This window comes from Periplaneta americana, chromosome 1, assembly GCF_040183065.1.
Source record: "Periplaneta americana isolate PAMFEO1 chromosome 1, P.americana_PAMFEO1_priV1, whole genome shotgun sequence".
NCBI lineage: Eukaryota > Metazoa > Arthropoda > Insecta > Blattodea > Blattidae > Periplaneta > Periplaneta americana.
The window spans coordinates 1413519-1437975 of record NC_091117.1 but is presented as its reverse complement, the minus strand read 5'-3'; the positions used below and the strand labels follow the sequence as shown (position 1 = coordinate 1437975).

At 38.2% G+C, this 24457-nt stretch overlaps 1 protein-coding gene across 1 annotated transcript in view; it reads left to right on the top strand.

The window, feature by feature from the left end:
* Nucleotides 1-24457, top strand: part of Dhc1 (Dynein heavy chain 1) — a 110333-nt gene that overhangs the window by 28929 nt on the left and 56947 nt on the right. Inside the window, exons 16-27 of the mRNA XM_069824965.1 lie at nucleotides 1206-1378; nucleotides 4526-4704; nucleotides 6840-7027; nucleotides 8930-9124; nucleotides 9717-9855; nucleotides 10715-10872; nucleotides 14069-14187; nucleotides 14261-14388; nucleotides 16370-16566; nucleotides 16653-16838; nucleotides 18945-19269; nucleotides 21539-21816. Coding sequence (XP_069681066.1) covers nucleotides 1206-1378; nucleotides 4526-4704; nucleotides 6840-7027; nucleotides 8930-9124; nucleotides 9717-9855; nucleotides 10715-10872; nucleotides 14069-14187; nucleotides 14261-14388; nucleotides 16370-16566; nucleotides 16653-16838; nucleotides 18945-19269; nucleotides 21539-21816 — 2265 coding nt within the window. The remainder of the gene's footprint in view (nucleotides 1-1205; nucleotides 1379-4525; nucleotides 4705-6839; nucleotides 7028-8929; nucleotides 9125-9716; nucleotides 9856-10714; nucleotides 10873-14068; nucleotides 14188-14260; nucleotides 14389-16369; nucleotides 16567-16652; nucleotides 16839-18944; nucleotides 19270-21538; nucleotides 21817-24457) is intronic.

Below are 24457 nucleotides of genomic sequence, written 5' to 3'. Positions count from 1 at the left end.
CATTTCAAATGCTTGTAGTCGCTTCTCTTCACTTCGTCGTAATGTCCATGTCTCTGCTCCATACAGTGCCACACTCCACACAAAGCACTTCACTAATCTCTTCCTCAGTTCTTTCTCCAGAGGTCCGCAGAAGATGCTCCTTTTTCTATTAAAAGCTTCCTTGGCCATTGCTGTCCTCCTTTTGACTTCTGGCAGCAGCTCATGTTACTGCTTATAGTACACCCCAAGTATTTGAAGCTGTCCACTTATTCTACTGCCTCATTTAGAATTAAGGGGCAAGAAAACTCCTTGTAATGGCTGTAAGCAGAAAGATAAGGATAGTAGAGGTCTCATGTTGTAGATTTACATACTCTATACACTTTATTCTTAATTTTTTATTAAATCGCGCACAGTTGTAACATCAGTCTCGTATTCTGATGCGAGATGAGCCACAGTTTCTCTTCCTCCAAATCACTCAATTATTTGCATTTTTTTATACTTATCACGAAAGGTTTCTTTTGACACTCGTGCAATACATTTTATATAGAAATTGTACAGTACTGCATCTCGAACAGTAGACCAAACAGGAAGTGTAAAGGCTTGTACTATTACTCTCTAGAAAAAAATACGTACTTATATAACGTGTAGTAGTAGTTCATATGTTTCTGTAGCAAAAAAAGAGTGAGCGAAAGACAGTCAGATAATCCATCAATCGGTTAATAGGGGTTCTACTGTAGTTACAGATGGATTAAATAGCGACCACAGCTAGCCAGCATAATGGACCAAACAAAAGAATACTGTACGCAACTCTCTAGAGACCTATTACAAAAAAATAAGGGATGATCTTTTACAAAAAAATATGATTGTGTCTATTATAAATAAGACAGATTGTGTTCCACAAAAGCTTTTCGTACACGACTGCATAAGATGTTATTAGTTACAAGGACTGCTACATTCTTCCACATAAGTGTTACACTAGTAACTTGTATATAGATGTTACTACTAGTAAAAGGAAGCAGATGCCTTCAAGCGTTATTGGTACTTTATTGTTAACTGCCTAATAGCAATAGTAGAAATGGCTTCATTTTAACAGGGGCGGAACATCAAAACCTTTGCATGCTGAGGCATGTGGACGTGAGGACAACAGTTGGCTGGCCTTCATAGACTGTCAGGCTTGGTTTAAAAAATGACATGACAGAATAAAGTGACAACAAATCTGATTGCAGGTGCGTCTGAATGTGCGCTCGGTGAACGACTTCGAGTGGCTGAAGCAGTGTCGCTTCTACTTCAAGGAGGACGTGGACAAGACCCTGATCGCCATCACGGACGTGACCTTCACGTACCAGAACGAGTACCTCGGCTGCACCGAGCGCCTCGTGATCACACCCCTCACTGACAGGTAGCAGTACGTTTAATGAGGGCTACTTCCTCTGGTTGCCGTGTCATCGTGTTCGTTTGGAAAAATGTTGACTCTGTTAAACATGGATTCGTTAGGTTCTACTTCTAGCACTATTTATAGGTCGCACAGTATTTACGAGGCGCATCCAGAAAGTAAGTTTACCGATTTTTTTCCCCTTGAAAGTAAACGTAATTAGCCGTATCAATTGCGCATGCGTAACAGATCTATGACGTATCAATCATATGCCAGCCAGACAGGTCCCGCCTGGTGCCAGTAGCGTGGCAGCAGTGGTCCGAAATGGAAGCTCTTATTCCTTCTCCCACCGCCTGCGAGGTTTGGTCGGTGATAAAGTTCTTTAATGCACAAAGCATTGCGCCAATTGACATCGGCAGCTCTGTCAGGTCTATGGGCCGAACATCATGAGTAAGCAGATGGTGCGTCGCTGGTGTAGGCAGTTTTCCGAAGGTCGTCAAAGTGTCCATGATGAAGAGCGCAGTGGGCGACCGTCCCTCATCAATGATGATCGTGTTGAGCTGGTGCGGCAGTGCATCATGGAGAACCGTCGCTTCACGATTACGGAGCTGAGCAGCCATTTTCCGCAGATATCGCGATTCTTGTTGCATGAGATTGTCACTAAGCACCTGCTGTTCAAAAAAGTGGGTGCCGAAAAACCTGACACCCGAACACAAAATGCAACGTTTAGGAGCAGCACTGACATTTCTGCAACGGTATCACGATGACGGCGACGAGTTCCTCGAAAGGATCGTCACGGGCGATGAGACTTGGATTTCGCACTTCACCCCGGAAACCAAGCAGCAGTCAATGCATTGGCGTCATAGTGGATCTCCGGTCAGGACGAAATTCAAACAGACGCTGTCGGTACGGAAAGTAATGTGCACGGTGTTCTGGGACAGGAAGGGCATTCTGCTCATTGACTTCCTTCCAAGAGGTGAAATAGTGAACGCTGACCGTTACTGTGAAACACTGCGAAAATTGCGACGTGCCATTCAAAACAGAGGCGTGGAATGCTTACTGCAGGTGTTGTGCTCCTCCATGACAATGCTCGTCCACATACGGCTCGGCGCACAGCAGCTGTTTTGACGGAATTTGGCTGGGAGTGGTTTCATCATCCACCCTACAGTCCTGATCTTGTTCCCAGCGATTTTCACGTTTTCTTGCACCTCAAGAAATTCCTGTCCTCCGGTGAGCGTTTTGGCAACGACGAAGAGCTGAAGACGTCTGTCACACGCTGGTTCCATTCACAGGCGGCAGAATTCTACGACAGAGGGATACAAAAGTTGATCCCACGATACGACAAGTGTCTCAGTTCTGATGGTGGCTATGTTGAAAAATAGCTGAAACATTGCTGTATCTGTTGCCAATAAATGTTTTCCTGAAAGTGTGTGTTCTTTTTTTTAAAAAAATAGGGAAATTTACTTTCTGGATGTGCCTCGTATAATATGAATAAGGATTGGAAGTGAGATTACATTTGAGGGCTAGCTGAAAAGGTATAATTTGTCTGCTGTAGTGGTGGTGGTGGCAGTTTAATTTGGTTTCTCACAGTCCAGGAATGTGTATTAAAATTTGTGTCTTTTACAGTTTATGTTTCTTCCCCCATTTTAAAATAGAGCTTTATTTCATTGTAGCATCTCTTTCCCACCTGGTACCTGTTTCTTGTTCAGTTACCTGGGAATAATTTTATTGTGGTTCAGTGAACACGATTCAGTAGGACAAAAAAACTGCATTTGATGGAGAGCTACAAGCCATACATGACAGTACTGACACAACTCTTGCACCAAATTTAAAAAAAAAACATTCACTAAAGCAGTTCTGTTGGTCGACTCTAATGCAGCAACAGAAGCTGTTACATCTAACTCAGATACCATCAGTGATATAAGAAGGACATTAACACTGTTGATAAGATTGAAGGAACAGATTAGTTTCCAGTAGATGTCTTCTCATGTAGGAGTGCAGGTAAAACAGGGGACCGTACTAAATCTCAAACTCAAAACTTACAATAGTATAGTATAGTACAGTATAGTATTTATCAGCTGTCGTTATAGCAAAAGCTAATGACATTGTCAAATTACACGTGTGAAATTATCGTGCAAAAATGAAAATTATTCTATTACAACACTAAAGATAAAACAAAATGATCACAAATACTCCTTAGAGTTTACAATTGAGAGTCAAGATTATCAAAAATAGGCTAATATCTAGATGAAAATTGTAACACACTGATCACAAATATTATTTGATTTGTTCCGATTATATACAATAAAACAAGAATTAACTTAACAATTTATGAGAATTTCCTCATATATTACAAAATAATAATACAATTCAGAGAAAGAAACCTAAAAAATATCTACAGCTTGATTTTCTGATTCAAAATATTCTTGCACAGAATAGAATGGGTTTCTAAGAAGCCACGTTTTCACTTTGATATGAATTAAAAACAATCCTTAAGAAAAAGGCAGCACAAAGTATAAAAACAATTGTAAACAAAATGTCCAGGGCAAAACACGGGAAAATATTCAACAAAATTGGAAATTTAATTGTAATAAACCAAGAAAAAAGTCTGCAGCACTATTTCGATTGGAAATGGACTGCTGAGCACTGCATCTGTACAAACTCCGCCCTCTGTACCAAGAACCAATGAACAAAGAACATCTCCTCTCTTGACCATCAAAACAGCAGAAGAACGTGACCTCTTATCTGTATGGGGATGCAGGCTAGAGGACCCCGACTGGAAGACTATTAGAAGAAGAGGTGAACATGATTCTTTAAATGAAAATTGTTTTATATCAATTTGTACCCACTCAGCGATTTTTATGTTTTTAAATTGTTCTCTTTTGTCTGGTAGTTTTTGACTTCAGGTATATATATTTTTTTTAGTTTGTACACTTCCAAAAGCAGACATTTTTATGAAAGACAGGATTAAGTTACTGTACACAAAACTTTGATTTCTTAAGTCCTTGTGTGAGCAATTAACGAAAAATAATTTGAGGTTAAGTTCAGTTGGAAACTCCTAATTTTTCTTTTAAAGACAATGTCAACTAAATAGTTTAATCTGATATGTATTTCTTTCTCTTATGATAAAGAGGGTAGTAATGGATTATGTCAAGTTATTTTTGCACATTGCAGATGCTACATCACTCTGGCGCAGGCGATGGCCATGAGCATGGGAGGGTCGCCCTGTGGTCCTGCAGGGACGGGAAAAACAGAGACTGTCAAAGACATGGGCAAGACCCTGGGGAAGTACGTGGTGGTGTTCAACTGCTCGGACCAGATGGATTACAGGGGACTGGGCCGCATCTACAAAGGTAGCATGTGCATGCATGGATTACAATTTGTAGAACACAAGTACTGAACAATAACAAATATCTGCTCTAGGACTGGTGTGGAAATAAGTATACATGATACAAGGCAATTATTTTAACAGAATTTATAGAAATATATATTAAAATCTGTAAGACAACTGTGTGAGCTGGAGTGAATCAATCTGTAACTCCTCAATTTTCTGAATGAGAAATGAAGTACCAAAATTGAAACAGATCAAATAAAGAGAAGTTCCTTACATACTGACGTGTAGGGACCTGAATTTTTAGCATCTATTTTTTTCTTAAACTTTATGCATTTTACGTTTCATTTCTCAAAGGATAACATTGTGAACAGTTCAGCATTTTCCTCCTCCAAATTACATCGTTTGTCTGAAACAACATCACCATACTGTGATAAAACACGTACATTGTCAACATTGTTTGTTGGTGTCCACAATACTTGCAAACAAAATTCTGAAAATGCTCTATTGCCTGTTCTTAAAGCATTAAACACTTTCACTATGTCACATTTTTCATTTTTCTTCTGTTGTTCAAATAAGCTGCTTAAATGAATTATGCACTTCGAATTTCATGTTTTGGTATACTCGAAAATCTTGTAGACATGTCAATATTTGATTCAATAGAACTACATTCTTGGGTAGAATGTCTTCGCTATAGCCTCAAAGTCCTTTTCCTTCAAAATTGACAGTTTATTCTTTAATTGAGAGTAACCATGAACTTCAAAAAATGTCTGACGCTTTACAAATTGTAAAGCCTATCAACAACGGGAACATTAATTTAGTTGCAGAAGAATTTTATATAGCCAAATCGCTTAGTAATAACATTTCGTTACTTAATGAACAATTACCTAACACCAATAACTCTTTATGCAAATTGGCCAATGGGAACTCTTCTCGCTGCAACATGTACCCCCCTCCACTTACGTCATGCTGTGATTCTTTTATATGTCATTGCACCAGTCAACACCACGCAACTGGCCATGCAACATCAACTCTTCCCATGGCTTCAAAAATCTCGTAAGTGTTTTATCGCTACATATTTTCTTTTGACCCGCATAGGTTCCTTTATTAAAACATCTCTTATTGATTCTTGCAGATTCACTACACGCTGCCATTCTATATGTCGTGATGACTGTTGCAACTTTTTACTCTTTTAACCATCTCTTTTATATTTCATAAGCTGCGCACATGTCTTGCAGACTTTTATTCAAGGCATAGATTCTGTAATTTAATATCTAGACTTCATAGAGGTTGAATTACTACAACCATCTCGCCTGTTTTCAAGTCATTATTTCGCTTTGCCTTCTGTTTGCGCAGTTATTTTAATATTGTAATTTTTTCTCACGTCATGTATTTTATCACATTTATTATGTTGCACTTCATCTATGTCTTTATGTATAAAGCTTCATAATATGCTAACTAGACCTGAAGATGCCACCTTATTGGCGAAAGCGCTAGTCATATGTTTTATTTTATTTTTTTATTTTATTTTATTGAGTTATCTTACGATGCTTTATCAACATCTAGGTTATTTAGCGTCTGAATGATATGAAGGTGATAATGCCAATGAAATGAGTCCGGGGTCCAGCACCGAAAGTTACCCAGCATTTGCTCGTATTGGGTTGAAGGAAAACCTCGGAAAAAACCTCAACCAGGTAACTTGCCCCAACCGGGATTCGAACCCGGGCCACCTGGTTTCGCAGCCAGACGCGCTGACCGTTACTCCACAGGTGTGGACCATACGTTTTGTGTATAACCTAATGTAATTTCTTGTACTACGCATTAGGTTAAAAATAGACAGTTATTGAAGGATTTATGATATTTATCTTCATTTAGTTTATTCTTTGCTGACTGAGCAGCTGTGGAAAACACATCTTTGCATGTAACTTCGTCCAATGGGCTTAAAAAGTGTCTCTAATTTTTTCCTACTTTCAATTCTGCTAGAAAATCATGCTAAATCACCTTACAGATGAAGAAAAGTACTTTCTACCCCAGAATTAAAAAATTCGCGGATTTTGCAAATGCGAAATTTTCAGGTCCATACTGATATGTGTGACTGACAAGGATGGAGGAGTGAAGTGTGGACAGGGTCAACTGAGCAGTGATCGCACGTTGCAGGGCTGGCGCAGTCTGGGTCGTGGGGCTGCTTCGACGAGTTCAACCGCATCGAGCTGCCCGTGCTGTCCGTTGCCGCACAGCAGGTCGCCGTCATCCTCAACGCCCACAAGGAGAAGAAGCAGCAGTTCGTGTTCACCGACGGCGACTTGGTCGACATGTGTCCGGAATTCGGCATCTTCATCACCATGGTCAGCATGCTTTGTCAGTTTTAGTTACGTTTTAATGTAATGTTTTTTAAATGAATTTTTCCTTCCCCGTGTGCTGCTGTCCATTTATATGGTGAAGGAAGCAATGGAGAAATATAGATGATGATGATGAATCATTGATTGTGTCTAATATAGTGTCACACAACCAAGTGACAGAAACCAGCAGATCTTTTAAATATGGCCATGCTAATTTTGGTAGGCCTCCCATAAACCAGTGACTACCATCTGTTACATCATTCTAAAAGGTACGGTAGGCAGGGCTCCTAAGTTGATTTCTTCTCCGTGTCAACTTGTAATGCTTGATTTAAATCTCTCAAAACGAATTCTTGGATCAATGACAAGGCCTTTTTTTTCTCTCGTTCATCGCAATGATATCAGCTCTCCTATAAAAATCATGTCAAGACTCGGAATGTATCTCTTTGTAGACTTCCCATCCTGAGGATGCTAAAGAAAGTCTCATTCTGTGATGTCTACAGTTAATCAAGAGTTCGCTTTAAGACATATTCCTCAATGTGTCCAGTAATCGGTACCAGTTCTTATATGCACATACACATGAGTCTACTGACTTGTTTTACTTTGATTGTCTGATATTAATTGAAATAGGTACGTTCATGTACAAGGCCTGAATATGACATGTCAGGTTTGATAATACACACACGCACACATACACTCATACATGCACAAATAAATATAGACAAGTGAACAAATAATTATAAGCAAATAAACATACACTGAGAGATAAACACATTTATATAAGGACAAAAGGTATAATTAAAATACAAGGAGACAAATTAAAATACAAAGAAAGGATTACATTTCTAAAATACAGTATTTACATCACACTCCATGAATTCATACAGTTAATGATGCATCAATTTCTTTTATTGCTTGTTTAGAGTAGAAACGTATGTCAAAAGTTTCAGTATATGTAAACTTTGTTTTAAATTATTTGAGAGAAACACGGAATCAGACATGTAAACTAACTCTTCATGGAAAAGTTCGTTATGCAGCTATGACTTGTAGCAGTCTGCTTACTGAAAATAACTGTTAAAGCAATAAGTAAAAAACTAAGATACTGTGCTGTAGTAATGTTGCAGTATATAAAATACAACAATTATTATTATTATTATTATTATTATGTAAAAGCCATAACAATTCCAATAATTATTTTTTTCTAATGCTGTACATATAGATGTGAAGCTATTTATGCCTCTGCCTTTTTTTTTTTTTTTTTTTTTTTTTTTTTTTTTTTTTTTTTTTTTTGCAATTATGATGAATTTTCTGAGATTGGGGCACCCACTAGCGTCGTATGATAAGATGACATGAGTATGAAAGTAGACAGAATGAAGATGATAATGACGGAAAATGACCCAGAATCCAGCTCTGAAAGCTACCCAGCATTATTTGTTCTTAATGGGTTGAAGGAAAATCCCAGAAAGAAACTTTAACAATGCCAATCATAAATTAGTTCTAGAGCGAAAGCAGAGCATTTTCTGTCGCGTGGCATATTATGTGAGCATTTAGCAACCAGTGTCATACTATATCATAATTGTGTCATATATCATTTATTCACCATAAATTTCCATACAGAATAATTTTATTCAGGTGTCTAATTTGTATCACATGCTCTCATTTACATTATTGAAGTATTGTTTCAATATAAATTTTCGTTCATTTAATATAAATGTATTATAATTTAAAACAAAAATCTTTCCACAAACAAATTATATAGTAATGCGTCCTTGTGTGTGTAATACTGAATCTCCTTACTAGTCTTCACTATACAGTTGTTGGTAGGTATCATATTTGAACACTGTTAGTCTAGCATCACATCCATGTATGCGTCGTTGGTCTGCTAATTAAATTGTCTCTTTCCAATAATAGAATCCCGGATATGCTGGACGAAAGGAACTGCCTGAGAATCTGAAGATACAGTTTAGAACTGTAGCCATGATGGTTCCTGACCGACAGATCATCATCAGAGTGAAGCTGGCCAGTTGTGGGTTCCTGGAGAACATCACGCTGGCCCGCAAGTTCTACACGCTGTACAAGCTGTGCGAGGAGCAGCTCACAAAGCAGGCAAGATAATCATATGGGACAAGACACATAAAAGTAATAGCTATAATTAAATGCGACACAAATACGAATATACAAAACTTGAGACTTAATTGTAGAAAACTACAGGTCAGGTCGATTTCGGCAGTCAGGATACTCAACATCGAAAATCTTAAATTTGACCACGGATTCGTCTTACTTTCATTGTGACGTTATAAACTCGTAAGTAAGCCAAGCAACTTTTCAGGTGAAGTTGATGTTAACTCAGATTCATGTAAATATTTTAAATTAAAATTACAAAGAAAGGTGTTCAATTTTTATTTATTTTCATTCCACTTTAATTTTCTTTTACATTTCAGGTGCATTTGATTTAATTTATTTTTCGTGTAAGTTTCGTTTTATTAAATTTGTACTTTTATTTAATTTTAATTTCGTGCAAACACGTACTCCCTGCCACATATTGTTTGGAGACAAGTGCGTTATGTATGTGTTTTATGATTTTCTCGAGTCATACAGAAAATATTGTACATCAGATGTTTAAGTCCATTCCAATACTCATCTCATTTTATGTTGAAATCTAAATAATATATAGATTGAAATGTACTCCTCCTCTCAGGTTCACTACGACTTCGGTCTGCGCAACATCCTGTCTGTGCTGCGCACGCTGGGGGCTGCGAAGCGGGTCAACTTCAAAGACACGGAGAGCACCATCGTGATGCGGGTGCTGCGCGACATGAACCTGTCCAAACTCATCGGTCAGTACTACTTCCATGTGTTACGGTACTGCTCAGGCACCATCTCTTCCTAGCACTGCCTCCGATACGTGTCAAACTGAACTACTTCCAACATTTATTTTGAGTATTTGTCTTCTTTCATTCTGGCTACGTAATCTTTCCATTTTCCTTGCATTTTATCTTTCATTTCTGATATCTTTTAATTCTGTCAGATTTCTGAGTTCGTAATTCTGTGTTGTTTTGTGCAGCCTTCAACTGAGCGTAGAGATTTCATCTCCACAGCCATTAAGCCTTACATCTTGTTTCTATTTCCTGCCTTCCTCTTAGTCTCCTCATAAGATCCATATATCTTAATGTCGTCTATCATCTGATATCTTCTTCTACCCCGAACTCTTCTCCCGTTCACCATTCCTTCCAGTGCATCCTTCAGTAGGCAGTTTCTTCTTAGCCAGTGACCCAACGAATTCCTTCTCCTCTTCCTGATCAGTTTCAGCATCATTCTTTCTTCACCCACTCTTCCCAACACAGCTTCATTTCTTATTCTGTCTGTCCATTTCACACATTCCATTCTTCTCCATACCCATATAGAATCCATATTAAGAAAGTTAATTATTTACAAAAACAATTTTGTTGAATTGTGAATGAAAAGTATTTCTGGACAATATTTAATTTTGTTTGCGTCATATTTCCAAGTTTTTGCTATATTTTGGTATTTTTTTAGTGCATCCATATTTCCATAGTTTTTAGGCCATAGAAATCCGAGCCATAGTGATAATTCTCCTTAGACATAATAACAAGAGTTACAATGGAATCATTAATGAACATATCAAACTGTAAAATGATGAGACAGGCTCAACACTCTGACCACTTGGATGTGCAGACGAGGACGAACCTCTGTTCATGTCGCTGGTGTCGGACCTGTTCCCCAACCAGGTGCTGGAGAAGACGGCATACCCGGAGCTAGAGGCCGCCATCGAGGAGCAGGTGGAGCAGGCAGGCCTCGTGTACCACCCGCCCTGGGTGCTCAAGCTGATCCAGGTGAGAGAAACTACAAGATGTCTGTCAAACCAATTGTCCAGTAGTGTTGATAACATCACCCAAAAACTATCTCTATAAACTCAATTTATTTCAAATTCAGGCCCTAAGATTAATTACTGAAGCAGCAAAAATAACTCCAGTCGTTCCTGTGCAGGTTCTTACGAATACTGTGATATTATAGTATGAGAAATTAATTAGATTGTCATATACAGCAAATAGTTGGAATAATAACCAGATTGAAAACAGAAAAGTTCTAAAGTTATTTCAGGAAATTAAAAAGACTTACGCCTTCCTCAAAGGAAAGAAAATTCATAAATGGAAGACAACCTATTAAAATTGAATTATATATAATACGTTTGGTCCTCGTAAACGATATCAAATATATGTCAGAAATAGGCAGTACCAATACCTTATTTTCAAAAACTGTTACGTTGTTTTCGGCATTTTTAGAGTCCATGTTTCTGCACTGTACAGTACATAGGATTGATATACATTTGAAAATGTAATAAACTCTATCTCCCTTCATGAAAAAATCATGTGGTTCGAAAACACCATGCCATAGATATGTCATAACAGCTGTTTTCGATGACTCAGTATTTCTTTTGCGTATTTTTTTATTCCTACCAATTGCTTGTTTATTGTCACTGCAGAAATTTACAGTAAAATCTACCCTTGATGTCAAGCTGCACATTAAGAAGTTTTACTGTGCAATAAATAACATGTCAGCTGTGCTTAGGACGCATTTGTTCCTTTATTAAGGAATTTGTTTAGTTTATTCACTTCACAATTATACTGATACAATTAATATTTGAGGAGAAAAATTCGCTCTGGTGCCGGGGATCGAACCTGGGTCCTTGGTTCTACATACCAAGCACTCTGACCACTGAGCCACGCCGAATCCAATCCACAACACCGCATCGAACTCCCCTCCTACAGTGTTATTTCCCTTTTGTGGCCTGGCTCCAAGTTGGGCATGTATGTTGACGTTTATATTTCGAGTCAACTGCCATTTCTCCTCTATTATTAATTGTCACTATAACAGATATTATTCTGTTGGACCAATTAATAACATCTTTAGTAAATTTGTACTGATACAGTTATCACTCACTTCTTTACTCTGATTGGTGGAGAACTAATTGCTGCTCAGATAGCCACCATTTACACAACACGCATTTTTTCTATTACTTATTCACACAAAAATTATTAGGATTTAAAAATAAATGTGATCTGGAAATTCACTGCGCGAAACAATTTTCCCAGTCTTTGATATTACGAGTATAATGCAGGACTTCGCACTTGTTCTGGTTGACTGCAGCTGACTGAGTTCTCATGTAATTATTCTTTTTTAGCTCTAGACTTATCACCATCATCATCATCATCAAACAACAACTCTTCAAGGATTAGGAGAGCTCTCGTGTTCTGGCCTCGTGTTTCGTGCCATCTTCCTGCAGGTCTTCTTACCTCTCTATAACCAGATTCATATCTTATGTTTGTCCATTCTCAAGAGATAATTTTTCCACTTTTCCCTATATGTTATAATTTTTTCATTCAGCGAAAATATATTTAAATCTTTTCGTATTTCTTCATTTTAATGTGGTCTAATCTAATACATCCTTTTACTATTCGAAGGTATTTCCCCTGTTTGTATATGATTCAAATCTGCCTTCCTTGTAGTCCATATTTCAGATAAAACGAAAACAACCATTGTTTTATAGGATTTTAGATTTGTATCTCTTCGAGTTTTTCTTTTTAATGTTACTCCACAAATGTTTTGAAATCTATTTATTTTATTTTTTATTTCTTCGTTGTTGTTTTTATATGTTACAGTATAACCCAGATAATTAAAATTTCCAACCTACTACTTTGTTGTTTAAAAGTGCCATTGATCTTAGTATTTTTTTGTTCTCTGAAAACCAAAATCTTTGGTTTTTCAGTTTAAATTTTAAAATAATAATTTTGTGATTTATATATACTCATTTGTAATTTATTGTCATTGTCTTGAATTAACATGTCATCTCCAAACAGCAGCATAGTAAGTGTATTATTTTTATCTAATGTCTATTTAATTCCAAGGGGTAGCCTATTTCTTCTTTCAACCTTCGGAAAATATTGTCAATATAAATACTAAATAATAGCAGAGACAAATTGCATCCTTGCCTTAGATTTATCAATGTGTACTTAAGGTACGGTCACACGTCGCTACTTTTGCAGCGTAACTTTTATACTGCAGCTGCAAAAGTTGCGTGTCGTGTTCACACGTAAGCCAAAAGTAGTGCGCTGCACGCTACTTTTCGTGCTGCGCAACCCGAGTGCAGCAAAAGTTGCAACTGGAGGTTGCGAGTCTGTTCACACACAAGGCACTACTTCTGCAGCCGCAGTCATGCTGCAGGTTTCCATCTGCGTGTTGACTTCTCAATATACATTTTGTGGTTATGTTCGCAGTATTAAGAAACTCATGCCAAAGCTTCCTTATCTATTATTTGCTTTTCTGTCGTATCTGGTATTCAGAAATTGAGATTATTTTTACTATAAAGCTTTTAAAAACGCCTATATATTCACGTAATCAATGTTGGCAACCCCCCTGTTTGGAACTACGCTACGGAAAATTTAAAATATGAATAATATCGTCAGCAATTATGCTCAGACTGTGTTGTGTATTTAATAACTGTTACAAATAATTTATTTTCATCACATTTAACATTAAAATATATCCAAACAATAAAAGTATCATTGGCACATTTGGGTAGTAACACTGGTTGCAACCGCAGCAAAAGTTTCAACAAAACCGATATCAAAAATGCTGCGGCTGCAACCCTGAGAACCCTGTTCACACGTCGCTACTTTTAAGCTGCGCGCAGCATGGAAAAGTAGCGGGCAGCAGGTTCGGCAGCCGCTCTTTTCAGGTTGCACCGTTGTTCACACGTCGCAGCATGAGAGTTGCGCAGTTTTTTGTATTGCAGCGCTGCAAAAGTAGCGACGTGTGACCGTACCTTTATTTATATAAACAAATTAATTGTTGAAGGTGTGAGGCTATGTGGAATGCACTTCAACAGCCCTGACTTTAGTTCTAATAAATTTTTCCATATGCTGGACTCTGTAAATGGGTGATCCAGTTATGTAGCAACAAATTCTCAGCTTAATATGATTGAACTGTTTTGTAGAATTAGTTACACAGATGACCGTGTCTTTGCTGCAGTTGTATGAAACGCAGCGCGTGCGGCATGGCATCATGACGCTGGGCCCTACCGGAGCGGGCAAGTCGACCTGCATCCACACTCTGATGAAGGCCCTCACGGCCTGCGGCGACTACCACCGGTGAGTGAGTGGACACTGTGCGAGCTGCTGCTCATTTGATTTCTGCTGTAACGTGCGACCTTTCCTCCTGCAGTGAGATGAGGATGAATCCGAAGGCCATCACTGCGTCGCAGATGTTTGGAAGACTTGATGTAGCCACCAATGACTGGACGGATGGAATTTTCTCTGCGCTATGGAGGAAAACTCTGAAGTTAAAGAAAGGTGATTCTTTTAATTTCATGAGACAATTTTTGTGAACTTACCACTTGAGCTCCACCAGTGTATTATATCGTGTTTATTCCTGAACTGCAAATAGCCTACATCAGTTCGCAGTTATTTAATGTTACATCTGATTTTTTATCATAATTGGATGGAATTATGCAATAACAAACGAACAAACAAAAACCTGTTTTCGAGTGACTGATCATTGAAGTAAATCTGGTTTATACACCAAATATTGCAACATTCATACTATTACAAAAAAATAGCACAAAATAGTAATGAAAAGGGCTAACCTATTTTTAATAACAGACCAGCAGTTGATCTAATATTGCAAAGCAAAATAAATAGTAAATGAATTTTATGCAATTGACGAATTTTGCTTATAAATGGCAGTATCGCATTTATTTATTTTTCTGAGTTAAGTAATCCAGTCAACAACAGATTTGTACAAATATCTCAGTTTTCCAAATTGTCTGTTGGTCTGATATAGCATAACTCCGTCCAATTAATTGCTAACACAATATCTCAAGAACTAACACAATAGTCAGTCAGAAGTACTAACACAATAATTCGAGGGTATTGTACCGCTATACTAAATACATAATAATCCATGATGTACTACCCTAATTTTACCTTCCAACTAATACATATAACTTATAATCAGTGAAAATATATAAATATAATATATATATTTTTCAACGTCATCATTTCATCGGTTTACAACAGACTAGCCGTCTTCCGATTCCCCATAAGTCCTCTTACTCGAATTTCGTTCCTGATGCCTTTCATCCAAGCCATTCTCGATCTCCCCCGTTTTGCTCTTTCTCTTTGTTTCCAGTTCAATTCAACCTTTCCTTAAGTGTATTGATTTTGAAAGGATTGAAAGATTGCCGCAGGTAAGCTGTTCCAGTCTACTATTGTGCGGTTTACAAAGGAAAATTTTGCCACGTCTGTTCTTTATTTTCTGCATTTAAACTTCATAACATGATCAGCCCTGCCTAAATATGACGGCTTCACCAATCTATTATTGATGTCAGTCCATGCTTTGTGTCCATAAACAATGCTCTAAGTCTGACTTTTTTTCACTTCATTCGAGCAATTCCCACCCTAAATATTTTATAATATCTTCCCCATTTTGACATAATCTGCTGTCCTACGTTGAAACTTTTCTATCGAATCAATTTGGGTTTGTTTGCAAGGACACCAACGCACTGCTCCATATTCCATTATTTGGTGAACAAGGAGTGTGTATGCTATTTCTTTTGACTTTCGATTAGCTTTCTTGAGAATGCACGTAGACAAATGTAGTACTTTCCAGGCTTTCCTTGTAAAAATTACTAACTTGTTCTTTCCAACCCAGTTTGTTATTTAAATATATATACCTAGCTATTTACAAGTGTTCACTTGTGATCCATTTACATAATATGCGAGACAAATTTCCTTTGTGCATGTCTTAAGGTTTTGACCTACCTAGTGTTTACTTTCATTTTAAATTCTAAGCTATAACTAGTTTAGTGTGGCTTGATTTTGTATTTGTTTAATATGTTGTAATTTCTCTTCTCGTCCACACCTGTGGAGTAATGGTCAACACATCTGGCCGTGAAACCAGGTGGCCCGGGTTCGAATCCCGGTCGGGGCAAGTTACCTGGTTGAGGTTTTTTCCGGAGTTTTCCCTCAACCCAATATGAGCAAATGCTGGGTAACTTTCGGTGCTGGACCCCGGACTCATTTCACCGGCATTATCACCTTCATTTCATTCAGACGCTAAATAACCTAGATGTCGTAAAATAACCCAATAAAATTTAAAAAAAATAAATACAAACTATCTTCTCGATTTTTTTTTATTTAAATTAATTTCTTATTGTTAAATTTCTCATTTGATCCCTTTTGTTGCATTCTAGCTTAAATTTATTGCCTGAATTCTTTCTTTGTTTCTCCAAATGTTTGAACAACGGTAGTGACTGATGACCTCACTTCTCAGGGGAACACGTGTGGCTGGTGTTGGATGGACCTGTAGACAGCATCTGGATTGAAAATTTAAACTCGGTGCTGGATGACAACAAAACCCTGACCCTGGCCAACGGCGACAGACTGTCCATGGCCCCAACATGCAAGATCATCTTCGAACCCCACAACATCGACAACGCCTCGCCAGCCACTGTCTCCAGGAACGGCATGGTCAGGCTCTCTCTCTCTCTCTCTTTCTCACTGTTACACGAAGGCCGTCGGCTCTTACCGCACGTAACATGGTGTCTTTCTTGCAGGTGTACATGAGCTCCTCAGGACTTAATTGGAAGCCGGTGGTCAGTGCGTGGCTCAAGTCTCGAAGTCCGAGGGAGAAGGAAGTGTTCCAGAAACTGTTCAATGACTCGTTTGGCGCCATGTACAGCTGGACTACGCAGAACCTTTGCTTGGCCATGAAAGTCTTGCAAGCCAACATCATCAGTCAGGTACAGCACAGTTCATTCACTTAGTGTTGATATTGAAGACTTGGTAAGGAAACGGACATTAAAATAAATAATTTAGTACTGTTTGCAGACGACCAAATTATTATTCAAATGATAATCTTCATATTATCTCAGTGCATGAAATATATCTTCTCTGGTCCTAAGATTAGTTATTGGAGCGAACTCCAGTCGTGGTCCACCGCTGTGGAGTAATAGTCAGCACGGGCCTGGGTTCAGTTCCTGGTTGGGACAAGTTACCTGGTTGGTTTTTCCGGGGTTTTCCCTCAACCAACCAGGATTGCTGGGTAGTTTTCGGCGTTGGACCTCGGACTCATTTCGCCATCATTAATTCACATGTCATCATCCATACAATAGCCCTGGATAAGTTCACGGTGCAGCATGCTGTACTTGTACAAGAGCGCGGTCGTTCGGCTACCCAATCATTCACAGAATAGGAGTGGTAAGCACAGTAAGCCTCAGGCTGCAGTGTAAGCCTTCGGGTCCCTCCTCCGTACAAGAAAGAAAAAACTCCAGACGTTGCTGTGCAGATTCTTACGAATACTCGTATACTCTGTTTCTTTATTATTGTAGTCATGATTATTGTTGATAATGTGTTCTGCGTAATTTGATGTGATGTGGGGTTTGGTTATAGCTTTAATATGTTCATTATATCTTGTGTGAAAGGATCTTCCTGTCTGTCCTATGTAAAAATGTGGACAACTATTGCATTTTAGTTTGTAAACTCCAGTTGAATTATATTTATTTGATTGTTTAATGTGATTATTTAGATATTTCTGTGTTGTGTTATTTGTTTTGTATGCTATCTTGTATTTTAGTTTTCTGAATGAAGTTGCAATTTTGTGAGTATTGGTATTGTGATATGTTAATGTTATGTATTTATTCTCGCGTGGTGTTTGTGTTGGTTTGTTCTGTTTTTGTTTTGCCTTTTTTATTAGTGTGTCTATTATGTTAGGGTCATATCCATTGTCTTGTGCTATATATTTTATTGTGTTTAATTCTTCAGTGTAGTTGTCATTATTCATTGGTATATTAATTAATCTGTGTGTCATTGTACGGAAAGCTGCATGTTTATGTTGTATGGGATGGTTTGATGAATTGTGTATGTGTGTTGTGGTTGTAGTGGGTTTCCTGTATATTTTGAATTCGTGTCTGTTATTTGTTTTGGTTATGGTGATGTCTAAGAAGTTTATATCTTGGTTATGTTCTGTTTCTATTGTATACTTTAATTTGGGATGCATTTTGTTGAGTTGTTGATGTAGGTTTTCTATTGTCTTTTGTTTCCATTATATAGGACTATAATACACAATAACCAATGCCTCGAACAAGTGCAAAATTTCAATTATCTGGGTTGTGAAATATCTTATCAAAATGAAAAAGATGTGAACAAGAAAATTACCAAATTTACACAAATTCTAGGAATAATAAACAATACATTAAAAGCTAAATTAGTACAAAAATCTACAAGAATAAAAATATATAATACACTAGCATTACCCACCCTTCTATACGGAAGCGAGATTTGGACATTAAAGAAAAAAGACATGAACAGAATCAAAGCAACGGAAATGAAATTTTTCAGGAGAACAGCAGGATATACTCTTTTAGACTGAAAAAGGAATGAAGAAATTTTAGAACAATTAGAAGTAGAGTCAGTAGAAGAAAAAATCACCAGATACAAATTCAATTGGCTAGATCATGTAAGAAGAATGGAAAATTCAAGAATCCCAAAAATTATGATGCAATATAAACCTAGAGGACATCGTCGACCAGGAAGACCGTTAAGAAGACTGCTAGATGGGGCCGAAACAGGTCTACAGAGGCCTAATTCGTGAAGGATGATGATGATGATGATGATGTCATCCACATATCGACGCCAGTACATTATTTTCTCTGCGTGTTTGTTGTTGTCGGTGTTTAGTATGTGTGTTTGTTCTATGTTGTGAATAAAGATTTCAGCTAATATGCTTGATATAGACATTTAATGGCATTTAAAGGTAATGAACGAACAGATAATAAATATCTAGAACAATTATCGTATTTGCATCATGACCTGCAAACTACAAGAATCAGTGTAATAACTTTGTGCAGATGCTGAGACTGCTGGACGGCCTGGTCCCCGTGCAGTCTGCGGATCTAGAAGACTCTGTGCAGGAGGCTGCGCCCTCGGCAGTGGATGTGGAAGGCGGGGAGGACCAAGACAGACCTGCCCCCGTCGTCCGTCGCCTCAGTGTCCAGCACCTGCAGCGCTTGTACGTGTTCGCCCTGGTTTGGGGCATGGGCGCCTTCCTGGACCTGGGGGACCGCGTCAAGTTCAGCGGCTTCCTGTACGAGAAGCTGAGCTCCGTGCTGGACCTGCCCAAACTCCAGAAGATGCCCAAAGCCATCGCGTTCGACTTCGTTGTGAGTGACCAAGGTGAGCATTTCGATCAAAGACATCTGCTTCTCCAAGCAATCCCCGTGTCGAGTTCAGAAATGGAAAACAGGTTCAGGGCACCAGATCTAGACAGTATGGTAATTGCAACATGTGCATTTTTAATAGGGATTAATCTTCTGTAAAGAGAGAGGAAGAAATATATTATGTGTTAATATACGAAATTTTAATTTATTGGTCTGACCCAATATTTTGGGTTTGCCCTGCGACACAGAATAGCTCACAATAAAATTTAAAATGAAAAATTATATAAACAGGTTTCAGACAAAATTGAGTAAGACATAAGAAAAAAATAGAACCAAATATAATTTAAATTGAATGTACACTATAAAGGTGCTGACGAAATATCGCTACAGAAAATTTTATTATGGTGGTGACGATGGCATCTTGAAGATCTCTCGTCAGCTTGTATTTTTCCCTCCACTTTACAAAAGCTTTCGGGATGGTGCCTCTCGCTCCGAAGAAGAGACCGGTAACTGTGATTTTTTCTATGTTGTATTTCGCCGATAGGTCTGAATCGTGGGCTAGTAGGTTTTCTTTTTCTCTTTGTTCACTTCAGATGGTTCAGTGGCTGAGATTTCAAATCTGATTGTAGGATCAATTATTTCGGCTGTCTGTTTATTTCTATTTATAGCTATGATATCGATCCTACAATTGCTTCAGCAATACAATGAACTTCCTTGTGAACGTCTAGATTTTTGGATCGAAGTGCATCTGCGATCATAGAACGTATGATGTTGTGACGTTTTATTCTGAGTACTTCTCCTTGTGGGCAACTCCCAAGCACATGTGGTAAAGTTTCATACTCACTGCAGTGCCTACAGTTGGTTGTGCCTGTAGAGCAACCAGGGAGAGAACATAATTATTGTCATGGAGGTACAATGAAAGAGATTATTTATTTACTTGCCAAAAATTGTTAATATATATCAATTAGTTCAAAATTAATATAATCCTAGCCATTGTACAGATAAAGCAGAGGAATAGGATTTCTGTTTTTTTTCTCTAAAAATATTATTTTCCTGTTAACAAGTCTCATCATGTACAGTCAGAATATCTGCGTAGCCACAAATAACTTTAACCTCAGTCAGACCTGATTGGCTTAAATTAAATACAAGAAACATGACAAATCAATTTTGTTATACACAAAAGAGCCTACTTACTTACAAATGGCTTTTAGAGAACTCGGAGGTTCATTGCCGCCCTCACATAAGCCCGCTATTGGTTCCTATCCTGATCAAGATTAATCCAGTCTCTATCATCATATCCCACCTCTCTCAAATCCATTTTAATATTATCCTCCGACCTCCCCAAAGGTCTTTTTCCCTCCTGTCTCCCAACTAACACTCTATATGCATTTCTAGATTCACCCATACGTGCTACATGCCCTGCCCATCTCAAACGTCAGGATTTAATGTTCCTAATTATGTTAGGTGTCCCGCGCCGTGGCGTCGCGGTCTGAGGCATCCTGCCTAGGACTCGCGTTACGGAATGTGCACTGGTTCGAGTCCTCATGAGGGAAGAAATTTTCTCATGAAATTTCGGCCAGTGTATGGGACTGGTGCCCACCCAGCATCGTGATGCACTTGGGGAGCTACGATAGGTAGCGAAATCTGGTTGCGAATACCAGCTATAACGGCTGGGGGATCATCGTGCTAACCACACGATACCTCCATTCTGGTTGGATGATCGTCCACCTCTGCTTCGGCATGTGGGCGTGAGACCAGCAGCTTGCTGGTCGGTCTAGGCCCTTCACAGGCTGTAGCGCCACAGATTATTATTAATTATGTTTGGTGAAGAATACAATGCGTGCAGTTCTCCATTGTGTAACTTTCTCCATTCTCCTGTAACTTCATCCCTCTTAGTCTCAAATATTTTTCTAAGCAAAAGACCTACACAGATGAAATACTTTTTCACATAGTTACCACCTAAACTGGTCATTTATCATGTCGAGGAAAAAGCTTCTCAAAGAATTCAGTCCTCCGTGGAATCGACTCTATCTGTTTCACCTTCTCGTTGACATTGTACCCAAGTTGTAGATTGGTGGATGATCAAACAGTTCCCAGTTGAAATGTTCTAGGAACTTATCAAGGAACAAAGTTTTCTAAAGCACTATTAAGGTAAGCAGCTAACTCTCTTTCGGACGCAACCAGAACTTTGCTTGTCATTCGTGGCTTTATTTAGGACACATTGGTACGTGCAAAAGTGTGCAACGTACGATCAGACAATATAGTACATTAATTAACGTTTGCAGGCAGGTGGGAGCACTGGAACACCATGATGGACACGTACGTGTACCCGGAGAACAGCACCCCTGACTACAGCAGCATCCTGGTCCCCATCGTGGACAACGTCAGGATCAACTACCTGATCAACACGGTTGCTAAGCAAGAGAGAGCCGTGCTGCTGATCGGAGAACAGGGTTCAGGGAAGACGGTCATGATGAAGGCCTACATGAAGAAGACCAACCCTGAAACGTACATGGGGCGCTCTTTCAACTTCTCCTCTGCAACCAGCCCATACCAGTTCCAGGTGAGTGAGATTTTCTATATACAGCCACAGCAAAACCCTGTTCAACATTTTTAACAAATTTGCCATTTTTATCCAGTTTTTTTTTTTTTTCAACTTTTTTTTTCTCCCTGATTACATGGCACAAAACAAGCCCCTCAAATATTTGGGGATTTTAGTCTTTGGCCCACAGGTTTTATGTTAGAAGAACATTTCTTTTGAATAATTTCGAGGGAAAAATTGTTCTGGGACCGGGCATCGAACCCGGAACCTTTGGTTTAACGTACCAACGCTCTACCATCTGAGCTACCCAGGAACTCTACCCGACACCGATCCAATTTTTCCTCAATGCCCAGCCCCGGAACAATTTTTCCCTCGAAATTATGCAAATCAACTTTACAGGGAGTCATACCTGAAATCTTGATTTGCATAATACACGTCACTGTTCGTTAACAGAAAACCACAATTTAAGTCACACGGAGTTAGTGTGCACTCAATGTTGGTTGCTTGATGGTTGTCAGCCCACTTTGAGGTCTGTGGATATAGAGGGGAAAAATTGGATTGGTGTCGGGTAGAGTTCCCGGGTAGCTCAGTTGGTAGAGCATTGGTACGTTAAACCAAAGGTCCCGGGCTCGATCCTGGCCCCGGAACAATTTTTCCCTCGAAATTATTCAAATTAACTTTACAGGGAGTTATACCTGAAATCTTGATTTGCAACATTTCTTTTAATATTTGAGGGAAAAAAAAGAATCTATAATAACATTTCTTTTGCTGTCTTGCTCCCAAAAGAACACAGAATAAGTTGTGAAAACAGTTTTTCACCATCTTGTCCCATTAAGGAAAAATGTAATTTTATTTTTTGTAAATTTCAAACATAAAAATAAAAATTTAAGATCTTGGAGTTTGTTGTTGTCTAGTGCCTTGCATCTGGCAATGAAGCCATTAGCAGTCGTGCTTTCCAATACTTTTGAACTGTAGTTTCTTCTGATCTTAATGCTTCACAGGTCTTCAAGACTTGAAGACTTGAAGATCTTGGAGTTTTAAATTAACTTTCTTAAGCAGCAGGACACTGTTTGTAGTTTGGCACTTAGCTACGTTAATCAGCTTCACTTTGATGCAAGAATGATGAAAATATCTCAATTCTAAGTGCACTCTGTGTTAACACTAGTGTTGTAAAATGCTGTGAAACTGAACATGGAGAAAATCATTTACGTCCTGAGGGTATGAAAAATTATAAAACGAACACAGAGGCTTCCTGTTTGTATGAAAAATAATACAGTCAAACTCTACTGTCAAATTTTAATTACACGAAAAATATATATAATTCACAGAATGTGACAGATTGACACTTGCAGAACTGCACTTCCGGTTTAAAGAAAGGGTACTTCCGGTCAATAAAAACTCAGCTAATTAATTAACCAAACATCATAGAGACAAAACTGATATATTTTTGATAACTAGAAAGTTCAGGCTTTCAGACGACAAAACAATAAAAATAAAAAAATTAAATGTTTGAAAGAAAATTAAATTAAGAGTGGATGAGTACCTTAAATTCAGGTTTTATTATATTCAGTCAATAAAATACACACTTTTCTAGATCTCCCTCAGTATAACACAGACAATATTTGTCAAAATTCTAATATATCAGCCCCGAAAATGTACTCGCTAGCTAATCTGAATTTTACAAAAATTTTATTAACGAAACTGCCTCCACTGAAGGTAGCGCAAAGGTCTCCTTATACACATACATAATAATTATCAAATTAAGAAAGGAAATACATAATTACTTAACATACCTCAATATTTTAAATAGTCCAAAAGTGTTGTTTGCTTTCAGCACAACTATGCTTCAATTTCAAAATGTCCCTTCCAATTGGCTTAACCTGGCTAAAACAGTTACATAATTTCTGACATTGTCAACACTGGCAACAGTTTCACTGTTTGTTGGAGTAGATTTTATTTCTGCAGCCTCTTCTTCTTCGTCATGATCATCAAGCCGTCACTATTCTGCTCACTTCGGTCATCACAGATTACGTTATCATTAGAGCCACAAACTCACTCATCAGATGTAAAAGGTCCCTCACTCGGTATTTGTACCCAATCTTGGGAGTTAATTCCTTCACAGTCTTCCTCTTCTCTAAAGCTAGCATTATGAAGTATCATCTTGCCGAAACACGCTAAGACAAACTTGAAACTTGCACCATAGCCAATGTCAAGCACATAACAGAAAATCAGAAAGGGCAAAGGCCAAGCAGCCGTCGGATTCAGCATGGTCTTACTTCAGCTCTGCTTCACTGAAACTTCGGGGTGCCATGTGACGACATGCTTAAAAAATTTCTTACGAATGATTTGGTAAATCTGTTACATAAACGACTTCCTTATGTTGTCTATATAATAAATTCACCAAACCATTAGTGAAACAAGATTAAACGTGTGTAATGAAGATGTATAATTTCTTACATTTCGAAAACAGTAAAATGAGCAATAAAAATTCGGAAATTCCTATTTTTTTGTGTTAAATGCGAGTTTTATTCTAAAACCAATTACATTGAATCGAATATGAAAATAGTACATTGCTCTTATGCAATCATTTTCGAGACCGGAAATTTCTCATGTTAAATGTGAGGTCACACAAAATTGGGTCTTTACTGGAATTGTTTAAGTT